The sequence below is a fragment of the Chaetura pelagica genome, unplaced genomic scaffold (genome assembly GCF_000747805.2).
Source record: "Chaetura pelagica isolate M959 unplaced genomic scaffold, ChaPel_1.0 scaffold137, whole genome shotgun sequence".
Classification (NCBI taxonomy): Eukaryota; Metazoa; Chordata; class Aves; order Apodiformes; family Apodidae; genus Chaetura; species Chaetura pelagica.
Genome location: NW_009953947.1, coordinates 2,211,971 through 2,224,881, shown reverse-complemented (window position 1 = coordinate 2,224,881; position 12,911 = coordinate 2,211,971). Strand labels below are relative to the sequence as shown.

The 12,911-nt window shown below is 37.9% G+C and overlaps 1 protein-coding gene across 1 annotated transcript in view; it reads left to right on the top strand.

Moving 5' to 3' along the window:
- Nucleotides 1-12,911, top strand: part of RSBN1L (round spermatid basic protein 1-like) — a gene marked incomplete at its 5' end in the record, with an annotated part of 34,684 nt that overhangs the window by 8,195 nt on the left and 13,578 nt on the right. The window contains 1 exon segment of the mRNA XM_010001794.1: nt 3,446-4,083. Within this exon segment, the coding sequence (XP_010000096.1) occupies nt 3,446-4,083 (638 nt within the window).

The window sequence follows — 12,911 nt, the reverse complement described above, 5'->3', positions numbered from 1 at the left end:
AAAGTTTGGCTGTGTGCTAAAGTAATTGAATGCAAATATGATGGAGTTGGGCATATGTTGATGTCAAAGCTGTATGGGAAACAGGCACTGTACAGGGAGTGTGTGGATGGATAGTGTTGTAATAAAGGGCAGAGGGAAGAAATTGTAGTCTTGTCCATTTTACAGTTGAATGTACTAGAATATTTCCTTTAAAAAAGCAAGCTTAGAAGCTGTATAGCTTTAATGTTAAATTTAAATGTTAAAGCTTTTAGGTTAGCAAACTTTCTATTTATATCTTCTAGGAGCTTGGTCATGTGTATGTTAAGGTAGTGGCGGGGGGAGTATATGTGTTGGGTTTTTTTCCCTTAAATTCTGTCGTTGTTCTGTGCTTGGAGTGGAGAGGTGAAGGTGTGATGGGTGGTGTAGCTAAGCAGATCAGGTGGCTTGCTGTGCCATTGATGAGGGGTGGGTTCTGCTACTCATTGCCTGCTGTTGGTGTTTCCATGCTCTAGTTCCTGTCTGACAATGCTGTGAACCAATTATCTAATCTAGATAATCTAGAATCTAGAAGCAAAGCGAACAGCTTTCTGCTGAGCCATTAAGTCAGTTTAGCTGAGCAATCAAGTGAGCATCAGTCAGTACCAGACTGGTGTGTAGGACTGTGTTGCCAGGAGCAGTAACAGAGAATGGGCAGCTGGACCCATCTGTGGCAGAGAGATTGCTCAGCTATATTTTATATCCACATTTGCAGTATATTGTGAATTTGACACTTTTGCACAGATACAGATTCATATACATCTTTTATGGAAGTCCTTTACATCTCAACTAGTAACGATGGAATGTAATTTCACAACTGGATGTTCAGTAAGGATGTATAGATGCTCTTTTTCAGTTGTCTAAAGATTTTCTTTGGTGATTATAGAGAAGCTAAAGTGTAAGAAAGCCATATGACTCTTGCCAAAGCAAATAGCTTCCTGTTTTAAACTTAGAAGTTGTATTTTGTTGCCAGTCATATTAGTGCTGATTGTACCCCTCTCGATATAAATTTCCATCCTTTCCCTGCCATGCTTCAAGTCTCAGATCTGAGTGATTAGTCCCAGCAAAGTCTGAGCTCCATTTGAGAACAAGTGAAGTGAGTTCACAAGTAATCCTTACTTCCCCCACCTCACCTTGTTGCAGCATTCAGTGCTCAATTTTTCCTGTATTCAAACTAATACAGTATCTGGAAATGTTTAACTTTGTTATGAAAGCTGTCAGTATAAGAGTAAATCTTCATGTTTAGAGTGAAACAATTTTAAAATGATAAGTTAAAACATTTTTTTTAAGAGCTTGAAATACTTCTCGACTCTTGTATGCTCTCTAGTTGTGTATTCCTGCTGTCAGGTGGAAGGAAAAAATAGTCTTATTTTGTAGTCCATATTTTGAGTTTTGAATTGAGATTCCTAAGCCTGTGATATGGCACTTCCCACTGTCAAACAATTTCTTTGTTTTTATTTCCTCTCAAATGGAGCTGGTGGTGCCACATCACCCAGAATGTGAGCTGTAGGTGATTTTTGTCTGGTCATTATATTTAATTCAAGTACCCTGGCACCGTCACTGAACTATTTTCAGGACTACCCTAAGGTTGAGGTAGTTGGTTTTATACATGCTGCTCTTTCTGGTCTTTCTATGCCTGCTAGATTTAAAGACTCCTGTGATGGAAGGAGGATGCCAACAAAGAAGTGGTGAATATCTACCAGATGAAGCAGTTTTATTGCAGAGGCCTACACTGGTCTCACATTTAATTTAGCCTAATGAAAGGACCGATTTTCATGAGGATACTGTTCTTTTTGGCAGTTGGTTATGTAAAAATGAGGTTGTGCTCATTGAATATGCTATGTTAAATCTGATTTGGAGTGAGGAGAGTCTTTGTAACTCTTAGTTGTTTGGATTAGGTTAAGGAACCCTAGAGCCCACTTCCTTGTTTGGGTAAGTAAGAAATGAATGACTTCAGGGCAGTTCTTCCCACTACAATGTGAGAAAATAAAAGCTAGAGAGCTAACTAGCTCTGTTCCTTCTCCTCAGAAATTCCAAAGGTAGCTGCTTGGAGCCTTGGGAGGCTCAGAGGGAATTGTTGTAATTGTTTGTTCTCCTTTCCAGTATCTCTGCACCTTCCATATCTAAACCTCTTGTCAGCAAGAATGTGTGATTCTGTGCACGAACAATTGTGATCTTTAGTGTTCTTGGGGTTTTTTTTACTTTATGTTTTAAGGACTCTTGTGAATTACTTGCAAGCAGAAAGTAGCCTACAAAAGCATACTAATAGAGACTGGGTAACTCTTGTGAATTTAAGATTACTTAGAAATCATGTATTTCATTGCAGGTCTAACCTCCTGAACCTGCTGATCTTGTTGTGAATATAATTTTGTGCTGTGACATGGGCAGTAGTTTGATTTGTCATGAAATGATTTCAACTGCTAGACTTTAGGGTAATGTAGTGACAGAAGTTTTGTTTTGTTTTTCTTTTGCTACCTCTTTAGTTATTTGCAAAAATACCCTGAAAAGCACTTGAAGAAAAACACTTAAAAACAAGGCAGAATGTTTACCTGGGGAATCAGTTGAATGCCTTATCGTGAAGTGATAATGCCAGACTTCTTGGCTTTAGGCCATGGTAGTTTATTTTTGGTTCAGCTTCCATATTATATAAACTTGAAGCTAGTTTCTGTTCTATGAGGTTTTGGTTTTTGGTGGTTGGTTTGGGGGTCTTGTGTGTGTTTGGTCATTGGGGATACCCTGAAAAGCACTTGAAGAAAAACACTTAAAAACAAGGCAGAATGTTTACCTGGGGAATCAGTTGAATGCCTTATCGTGAAGTGATAATGCCAGACTTCTTGGCTTTAGGCCATGGTAGTTTATTTTTGGTTCAGCTTCCATATTATATAAACTTGAAGCTAGTTTCTGTTCTATGAGGTTTTGGTTTTTGGTGGTTGGTTTGGGGGTCTTGTGTGTGTTTGGTCATTGGGGTTTTTTGTTTTTTTCCTTTTTTTTTTTTTTTTTTTTTTTTTTTTTCTAAGTATGGGATCAGTTTTTAGATATGTCTGTATGTATTTCAGCAAAGTTTATTTGATTCTGGAAGAATGACAGTGTAAAGCCATCTGATAAGGTATGTTCTGGCAGTGGCATCTTGTGAACAGCTTGCTCTTATTTGGCAGCATTTGTTGACAGCTGTCATATCATGTCTCAGCTTTCTAAAATAGTAATTGCTGATGACCAGTTAAAAGGTATGATTAAGGATTGTGACCTGTCATGAGAGCAGCTTTGGAAAACTTGGGGCTTTTGTGATTTCTTTCCTGCCCCCCCACTTATTTGTCAGTCATGTGAACATGGCAGATGTGCTCTACTACTCATTTGGTAGCTTTGAATCCTGATCTTTAAATACATATATTGTCTACAAAGATACTTAAGGTATCTTTTTTCCTCTCAACAGGTGGGAAGGAGAAACCAAAAACCAATGCAGAAGAGCTACAGATTAAAAAAGTTAAGAAGAAAAAGAAAAAGAAACATAAAGAGAACGAGAAGAGGAAGCGTCCAAAAATGTACAGCAAATGCATTCAGACCATCTGCTCAGGATTGGATTTTGAGGATCAGGAAGCCAAAGGCATCATAGATGATCATCTTAAGGATTTCTGTGGGAAAAATATGGATCCCAAGAAGGACTGTGAGTCCAAGATACCAGAGAACAGTGAGTTTCCATTTGTCTCGTTAAAGGAGCCACGGGTTCAAAATAAACTCAAAAGGTTGGACACATTGGAGTTCAAACAGCTGATTCATATTGAGCACCAGCCTAACGGAGGTGCATCAGTTATCCATGCCTACAGTAATGAACTCTCCCACTTATCTCCTGTGGAGATGGAGAGATTTGCAGAAGAGTTTGTGGGTCTGGTTTTTAGTGAAAATGAAAACTGTGCAGCTTACTATGTTATGGGTATTGTTCATGGGGCAGCTACTTATTTACCTGACTTTTTAGACTACTTTTCATTTAATTTTCCCAATTCACCAGTGAAAATGGAGATTTTGGGAAAGAAAGATATAGAGACAACGACTATGTCAAATTTTCATGCTCAGGTAAGAGGTTACACATTTTACTTTCTAAAGTCATGTAACAGTAGTCATATAATGATTTCAAACAACTGTGAGTGGGTTTTTTAAGAGTACAATTATTAGCTGTGCTGTGTGGGTGTTGCTGAAGACTTAGAAACAAGGGAAGTCTTAATAAGTTCTGCAATATTAAAAATAAGGAGCCTATTAATTGAGTTATAAAGTTGGTTTTAATGGGGGAGGGGAAGTGTTCGCATGCATGTGTAGTTAGGTTTCTTTCGATTTATTTCTTTAGCTGAAGCTTAACCCTGAGTTTTGGAGGGTTAAAATGATTTAACTGTGGCTCTCTGAGCATCTGAACTGTAGTCTGTCTGTATGAATTTCTTCACAGAACTGAAATGCTTCAGTACATTACAGCAATGTTATACATAAAACCTGTGTAGGGTACAGTTAATTAGCTCTCTAGTCTGGGGCTTCTAAATCCATTCATAAAGGAGAGTTTATTGGTGCTTAAGGTAGCTGCTAATTTGATCTTTTCCCCTTCACATTTTACCCCAGTTGTGTTAGTCAGAAAGCGGAGAGCTTTGATATTTTATTTATTTTTGTTTTCTGAAGGTAAATGCCTGTATTCTCTTTTAAGAACTGCTACTGATTAAACATCACCTCTGTTATTTATTAACTTCAGGTAGAAAATACATCACTGTTGCATATAAATTATTTATATTTCAGGTCGTAAGTTGAGGGGAAAAAACCTCTGACTTTCTTAAATTACAAAATAACCTCATCACTAAGGTGGCAAAGCCCATACAGATATTGTGAAATTATTTATGAAGAAACTCAGTGCTGTTTTTCGTTATATCAACTTTAGCTCATAACTAACTCCCCATTTGTGAATTTAGATGTTGTACAAAACACCTTTTTTAGTAATTACTTTATAAACAATTACGAAGCATTGAAGAGTAAGTTACGCTGTTGTCTTTTTGATGAAAAACATGCTTTACTTTTCTTTGGCTATGTAAACATTTGCATGGGATATTACTGCATTTTTAGACAAATTTCAGGGGTCTGTTATTGACAAGGATAAACAGACCTGAAATGTTGCCTCAAATATTTGCAGTGCTGGTTAAGAAAACATCCACTGCCATGGAATATGAATAGTCTATGAAATACATTCATAATTTTCTTCAGTTGGTAAACTGAATAATAAAATTGTTTGTGTTTAAGGGACCTTAAAGACCATCTAGTTCCAAGCTCACTACATGGATAGGGACACATCCCACTAGACTTAATCATAACTTCAGTAATAAAAGTCACAAAATGTATTATGAACAGCTACCTAGAGCTGCTCTGTCTTAGGTAATTTTATATTGAAGCTGAATCTGCCCTTCTAAGTATGTTTTTTAAGTTCAAATGTTATCTTTGGCAGCATTAATGTAAGTCGGCTACTACTATCTACCCTAAAGCAATGTTTAAGAAAAGGCATAATTTTATTTTTGTGGATGATAAAGACTTTTTTTTACTGGAAGAGTGGAGTAACTTCATTTTACAATGCTATCAATTTCTGTCATTAAATCCATCCTCTGATCATTGATTTTGAGTTACTGTTGTGGTTTGGGCCTAACACAATAACAAAGAGCCAGCCCCCTGCCTGCTTACTCAGCTCCTCCTCCTCACCCTGAACACACTGGGATGAGGAGGACAAAGGCCAACTAGAAGCTCATGGGTCAAGACAAAGGGCAATGAGGGTTTTTCACTGTCTAAGGTCATGGTCAAAACATATTCAACTTGAGGAAGAATAATAATTAACACTAATCCAGTGCCCACAGGACACAGACAACACAAAAAGCAGGGCTTACATATGTTCCCCATCGCTCCCTTCTTCCTGGGCCCAAACCACTTTGTTCCCAGTTTCTCTCCCTCCTTCCCCCCAGCGGCACAGGGTGATGGGGTGTAGAGTCAGTTCACAGGCTGGTGGTTCTTGCTGCTCCTTCCTCCTCGGGAAGAGGGATTCCTTACAGTTCTCCCCTGCTTCCCCATGGGGCCCCTCCCATGGGAAAGAGCCTTCCACAAACCTCTCCTTCATGAGTCCTTCCCATGAGGTCAGGAGCAAGCCGCTCCAGTGTGGGTTTCCTACAGAGTCATGGGCTTCTTTAGGAATAGTTACCTTCACTGTCACTGGTGTCCATTGACAACAAATCCAGGTCCACTGGCAGCAAAATCCAAGCTCACCCTTCCTGTTGCCTTCAGGGAATGTTCTACCACATTCCTCCATGAATGCAGGGGGACAGCCTGCCATCTTGCCATAGGTTGCAGGCAAACTTCTGCTTGGGCACCTTCTTCTCCCTTCTTCCTCACCACCCTCTTCACCCTGGCACTGCCTTTCACCTCTCCAGCACAGCTGTTCTACCCCTGCTTGCTCATCTCAGGTCATACATCAGTTTGGTTGTATGTTAATCGCAGAGGTGCCTCTATTGTCTCTCTTTAGTGGCTCCTTGGCTCACTGGTTTTGGAGCTGGGGGAGCTCTCCAGCTTTTCAAAGGAGCTGCCCATGGGCCCCCCTTCCCCACGACAAATAAACTAGCCAAACCAAACCAGCACAGATAATAATTTCCTATTTTTCTATAAATGAAAGAGCGGTAGTGAAAGAAAATAATAGCTGGAAGAGCCAAACCGTATTTATTATTCTAACGTTCAAATGGTCAACTTTCATAGTCTGTCTTCTAATCCACATTTTACTTGGCTAGAGGTTTAGTTCTGGTATCTTCTTTTACTTTGTTTACTCTGTTTTTCAGTTAATTTTTGTAGCATTTTATCACTGGTTTTCTGTCAAGTAACCAAACTCTGATGCTTGGTTCCTTTGGTTTTTTGCTAACATAAAGGGTATAGTGTTTATAAATAATGTATACATGCCTACACCAGATTTACTTGTATTGTTATCTGTGCAAAGTTGCTATTCTCTGGAGTACTGAAGTTAGTATCTTGTCTTCTGAGCCATTGACTCAACAGTGTGAGGTTCAACAAGACCAAGTGCTGGGTTCTGCCCTTTGGTTACAATAACTCCAAGCATCGCTACAGGGGTGGTGGAAGAGTGGCTGGAAAGCTGCCTGGTGGAAAAGGATCTGGGAGTACTGGTGGACAGCTGGCTGAACATGAGCCAGCAGTGTGCCCAGGTGGCCAAGATGGCCAACGACATCCTGGCCTGTATCAAAAGCAGTGTGTCCAGCAGGGGCGGGGAAGTGATCATACCCCTGTACTTGGCCCTGGTGAGGCCACAGCTTGAGTACTGTGTTCAATTTTAGGTGCTACAGTATAAGAAAGACACTGAGGTCCTGGAGCCTGTCTGGAAAAGAGAAAGGTGGCTGGTGAGGTGTTTGGAGAGCATGTGGTACGAGGAAGGGCTGAGGGAACTCAGGTTGTTTAGTCTGAAGAAGTGAAAGTTCAGGGGAGATCTTACTGCTTTCTACAACTACCTGAAGGAAGGTTGTAGAGAGAGGCCAGTGTTGGTGTATTCTCCTAAATAACTAGTGATAGGACAAGAGGAAATGGGTTTAAGTTATGCCAGGGAAGGTTTAGGTTGAATATTAGGAAAAAATTCTCTACTGAAAGAGGGGTGAGGCATTGGAATGGGCTGCCCAGGGCCGTGTTAGAGTTGCCATCCCTGGAGATGTTCAAGAAGCATTTGGATGTGAACACTTCAGGATATAATTTAGTGGTTGTGGTAGTTGAATTATGGTTGGACTCAATGATCTTGAAGGTCTCTTCCAACCTTAATGATTCTATTATTGTTTTCTCTTTTTATTGCATTTTATCTTACTCTGTATGCTTATTTTTATCTTAAGTGATCTGCTACATTTGAAAGCTTTTGTTCACTTAGTATTCTCCTTTCTGACTGGGTCCAGTATCCAAGGTGTCTAGGAAGGAGGATGAGAGTCTCATACTCATAGTGATGCTGTCAGAGTGCTCATCCATCCTCTGGGGATATAACAAGACCTTTTTGAATCTGAGAGTTGTGAATTCTGTGGTTTTAACCTTTAGCTGTGGTTTTTTTCATGTGCATGTGTAATTTTCCGATTCATTAGTGTTGGTTACCTCTTTCTTTTTTTTTTCTGCCTACCTTTATAAAAGATAATAAATGATTACATAACTTGTTATGTTTTGTACAGATAGATAATACTATTTTGTCCAGTTCTTTGTGAATCTTAAAAGGATTCTTTGTGCTGTTGCAGTATATTTCAGTGAAATGCTAAATGTAGTTTCCTGTTCCTACGTTGCAATAGTTCTGTGCTACTGTGTTCCCTGTTGTCCTGAGCTGCCTGACCAGTGTCTAGCAGTTGTGGTATAGCCTCAGCTGAGAGGTGAGTCCTTTTCTGGTGCATAAGTAGGAACTTAGATTTATCAAGTCTGCTTTGAGTATCTCAGCCTTCTTTAGCCTTAAAAAACTTGGGTATCTTTTGCTAATTTTAACTAAAATGCTAAAGTGAGGGTTACTTTAGTACATGAGGTTCTTTGGTTGTTTTCGAGAACTCATTTTATAACACATGCTATCAGTCTGACAAACAAGTATTTAAAAATACCTAAAAAAGTATGAAGAAATGATCTCTGGGTTCTGTCATATCTGTAGGTGGCAAGAGCTGCATCAGTTATCTGTTAACTATCAATCTTATTTGTCAGGCTCTTAGGAATATTTTGAAGAATGTGAAATATCAGCTTTTGCCACCTACTTGTAGCTTACATCACTTCAGTTAAGGTATTTAGTGCTGAATTTTTAATACCTTGCTGAACCCCTGAAGTACACAATTAATGTTTAATCATAACAATGATTAGTGGATTGATTTTTACTGTGCTTCAGTCTTGTCCCAGAGGCAGCTTCTTAGTACAGGTGAAGTAAAATGCTGAGAGATAGCTAATGATTGCTGTGCTTCAAGACAGGATTTGACTAATTTCTAAGCTATGTATGACAAATTGTGGTTGTCTGATGTGTTTGCTGGAAATCTCTTAGTGATTCCACACTTCCCAAATAGATCTGTTGAACAATACTTTTTTCTTGTTTATTTTACCTTAATCCTCCTGCTAGTCCTTTTATTCTGATCTTCAGTGGGTAAGGCAAACGGTTCATCCTTCTGTGTTCCCTATATTTGAAGATTGCTTAACAGCTCCTTTCCCTGCTCCTCCCCATCCTCCCCCCTCCCAACGAAGTAATTTGAGTCATTTCAGTCTACCACTACGTATAAGCCCTTATCAGTCTTAGTACTGCTTCCCTCTTACACTCTCTTCAGTCATCCTTATTTTTCTTAAAATACAGTACTGAAGATGGATAGTGTGTGGTATATTATTGTCAAGTAGTATGAGAAGATTGTTCTAAGTGTCTTGCAAATTATTGCTGTTTCCCTGCCTTTTTCAGAGTAGTTTGTGATCTGCTGTAGCAGCAGCTCCAGCAAGTTACTTCCCTTTTCATGCTTAAGCAGTTAATATATCTGAGTGTAGTTCTTTTTTATTCCAATTGAGTTATATCCTGTGAATTCAGATCCCTTCTCCAGTTTATTGAAGACCTTGTTAGTTTTGATTCTTTCCTGCCTTGCAGATTTGTTACCTGCAGGTTTGATAAACATACTGTGTTCAAAGGAAAGGTCCTTGCTGTGTGCCACAGAATTGGTCCTTTCATGTTGAGAATTATGGTAGACACACTTAAATGAGAACTGCCCACTGTTAACCTGTTTCTAGACCATGTTTCTGTAGCAGTTTTGAGAAAATGCAAATATCAAATGTCAAGGTTTGTATTGGTCCTCTGAAGAAGTCCATCTTATCCAATAAAGGTTAGTTTGGCTTGAATGTGTTTTTGGTATGGTGGGGTGTTTTTAAATATTTTTTTTAATTTCTTTTTGTTTTTTTACATGTTCATATTTATTAGCTTTTACCATCTTATTTTCTAGGTGGTTAAGAACAGAGTATCTAGCTAACTTTTTTCTAGGAATTGAAATTATGCTAAATGGTCTTTAGCTCTTCTGTGTCTTGCTTCTCTTGACTCCTTTTTAAGATAGTATGTTTATTCTCTTCCAGTTTTGAATAATCTGTTTTGTCTTTTGAGTTCTCATTGATTTATTAAAGCTTTGTTTGTTTTTAGCTTACTGCTTTCATACTATAGAGTATGTGAAGATACTGATCATTAATCCTATTTCTTCTCTAATTTGTGGCATCCTCCTTGTTTGAAAATATTCATAGTGTTTGAGGGGAATTGTGGGAGATATTTTTCTTTAAAGAAAATCTAAAATAATTGGTTAGTGTTTCATTTTCTTATTGAAGATTGTTGCAGTGTCTTTTTCTATATATTGTGTCTCTTCAGTTGTTTCAGCAGCTTTTAGAATTTTGCTTTCGGTAGAATTTGCTCCTTGCTTTTAAGCTCATTGCAAGTTTGTGATCAGGTTAGCTATTAAAAAGTGTTAATGTTTTTTAGCAACTGTTTGCTGTTATGCAAGTTCTGCAAAATATAGCCCTTTTTCTTGTTGTTGGGTTTTTGTTTTGGTTTTGTTTTTCCTTCTGGATGATGAAAAAATTGAGTTTTAGCTGTGTCAAGCATATATATTGCCCCATTAGTTTTTATAAAATAATTCATAAGACTATGTATGACACCACTTTGATAGATTATGGCAGTCTGTTGTCTTCCAATCAAAAAACTTTTCGCTTATTGAATAGCTTTGAACAGAGAATAGGCTCACATGGAAGGAGATTGGATTCCACAGCACATACTAATTTCTTTACCACTCAAAAATCAGTTCCATTTCCAGATTGCTTCTTCACAGTTTCAGCCAGTAAATACTAAATCATAGAATCATAGAAAGGTTGGGGTTGGAAAGGACCTGGCATTTTTATGTTGTTCTTTTTGATAATATATTTTGTATTAAGAAAAAAATAAACTTGAAGAAAATCCTAAAAATTCGTACTGGCAGCTTGAGCAGGATCTGAGACTGAATGTTGTCATAGACCTTCCTGAGTTACAAGAGCACAATAGCTACTTTGCTTTCACAAGATCATTTTCCATGAAGGTATCTGATGCTATTCTTAAATTATTGTTTTTTATCAACTGCTTTATCAGGGTTTTTTTTTGTCACCAGAATGAACAACAGAATAATGCAATGTTTCAGGTTGGAAGAGACCTTAAAAGATCATCTAGTTCCAGCCCTGCTGATACAGGCAGGGACATCTCCCACTGGACAAGGTTGCTTAAAGCCCCACCCACCTTGGCCTTAAACACTTCCAGGGATGGGCCATCCACAACTTCGCTGGGCAACCTGTTCCAGTGTTTCACCACCCTCATAGTAAAGAATTTCTTCCTAATGTCTAACCTAAATCTCCCCTCTTCCAGCTTAAAACCATTGCCCTTTGTCCTGTCACTCCATGCCTTTTTATAAAGCCCCTCCCCAGCTTTCCTGTAGCCCCTTCAGGGTACTGGAAAGCTGCTGTGAGGTCTCAAACTCTCTCAGCCTGTCTTCATAGGAGAGGTGCTCCAGCCCTCTGATCGTCTTCATGGTATTCCTCTGGACCTGCTCCAACAGCTCCATGTCCTTCCTGTGTTGGGGACAATTTCAGTTCCAAGATATAAATGTGTAAGTGCATTGCTTGTTCACTTGTGCAATGAAGTGGAAACCCACTATTGCCCCTGATGTCCCAGCATATTTTTATGGTGATTAAATTTTTCTTTGGTCTTTTTGTTGGTCTTTGGTGGGGCTTTCTTTGTGGGTTTCTTGAAATTATTTTGAGTTCAGTGGGGTTTTTTGTTAGTCTGTGAGGACTGATATTCCAGACTTGGTTTTAAAGCTGGAAATCGGAAAGAAATAAGCCTTTAAAGTTATTGTAGGAAAATGGTAGACCTTCAACTGAAAAAAAAAAAAAAAGACCCTACTACATTAAAAATAGGAATTCAGTTGTGACTTGTCCCAGTTTACATTTTTAAGTCATCTCTTGCAGTGCTTTGTTTCTGTGGACTGTTCCTTCCAATTTGTCTCTTTTTAAAACAGAAAATGGAAACATACAGTGTCTAAAGTGTTTTCTATTTTTAGTATTATGTTAAAATATTAGTTAAATATGAATTCAATCTTCATATTCTTCTAGACAGCAAAGTGTTTATGCAAAAATTTTTGCTTTTAAGAACTTCTTAAAGCTGAGCAAGTAAAGTTACACTAAAAAATCAGTTGATGCCATACTAGTCATGGAAGCAGATAATTCTTAAGTTTTACTAATCTGAATTGAATGTTTGTCATAATTTTCCATTACCCTGATGCAAAAGTCTCCTTTTGTGTGTTTGTAGGTGACATACTTCAGAGTTAAGTTACATGAGAAGTTAGGCTATATAATTTTCATTCATTGATATGTTTCTGTTTATTTTACCTGTCCGTTGTATTATTCTGTATTTAATCGGTGATTTTTTTTAGTGTCTGTGTATTGATCCTGATCATGTTGACCACATACTAGAAGAACTGTGTGTAGCTGAGTCCTTTTATTCTGGATTTAGGTTGTTACAGCCTTTTATTTGAGCAAATTTGTAACATCCAAAAACATAGTCACACTTTAACTTGTAAAAAATTACATTCAGGAAGATTATATTATAAAAAGGTGTATAATATTTGATTTTTGGTCAATGCAAAATTTAATGTATAGATTTTGATGAAGTATTGGTTTTAGTATATCAATACATTATTGTTTTTGTGAGTTCAAAAATACATAATCTTTTTCTCTTCCTACAAACAAACCAGTCAAAGGACACTGACATTAAAAGGGAAGTGTTGCCATTATCTAATATGCCATAAATTTTATGTATTTTGCTGTTGTCTTAAAGAGGATTAATTTTACTTTTGTCATTG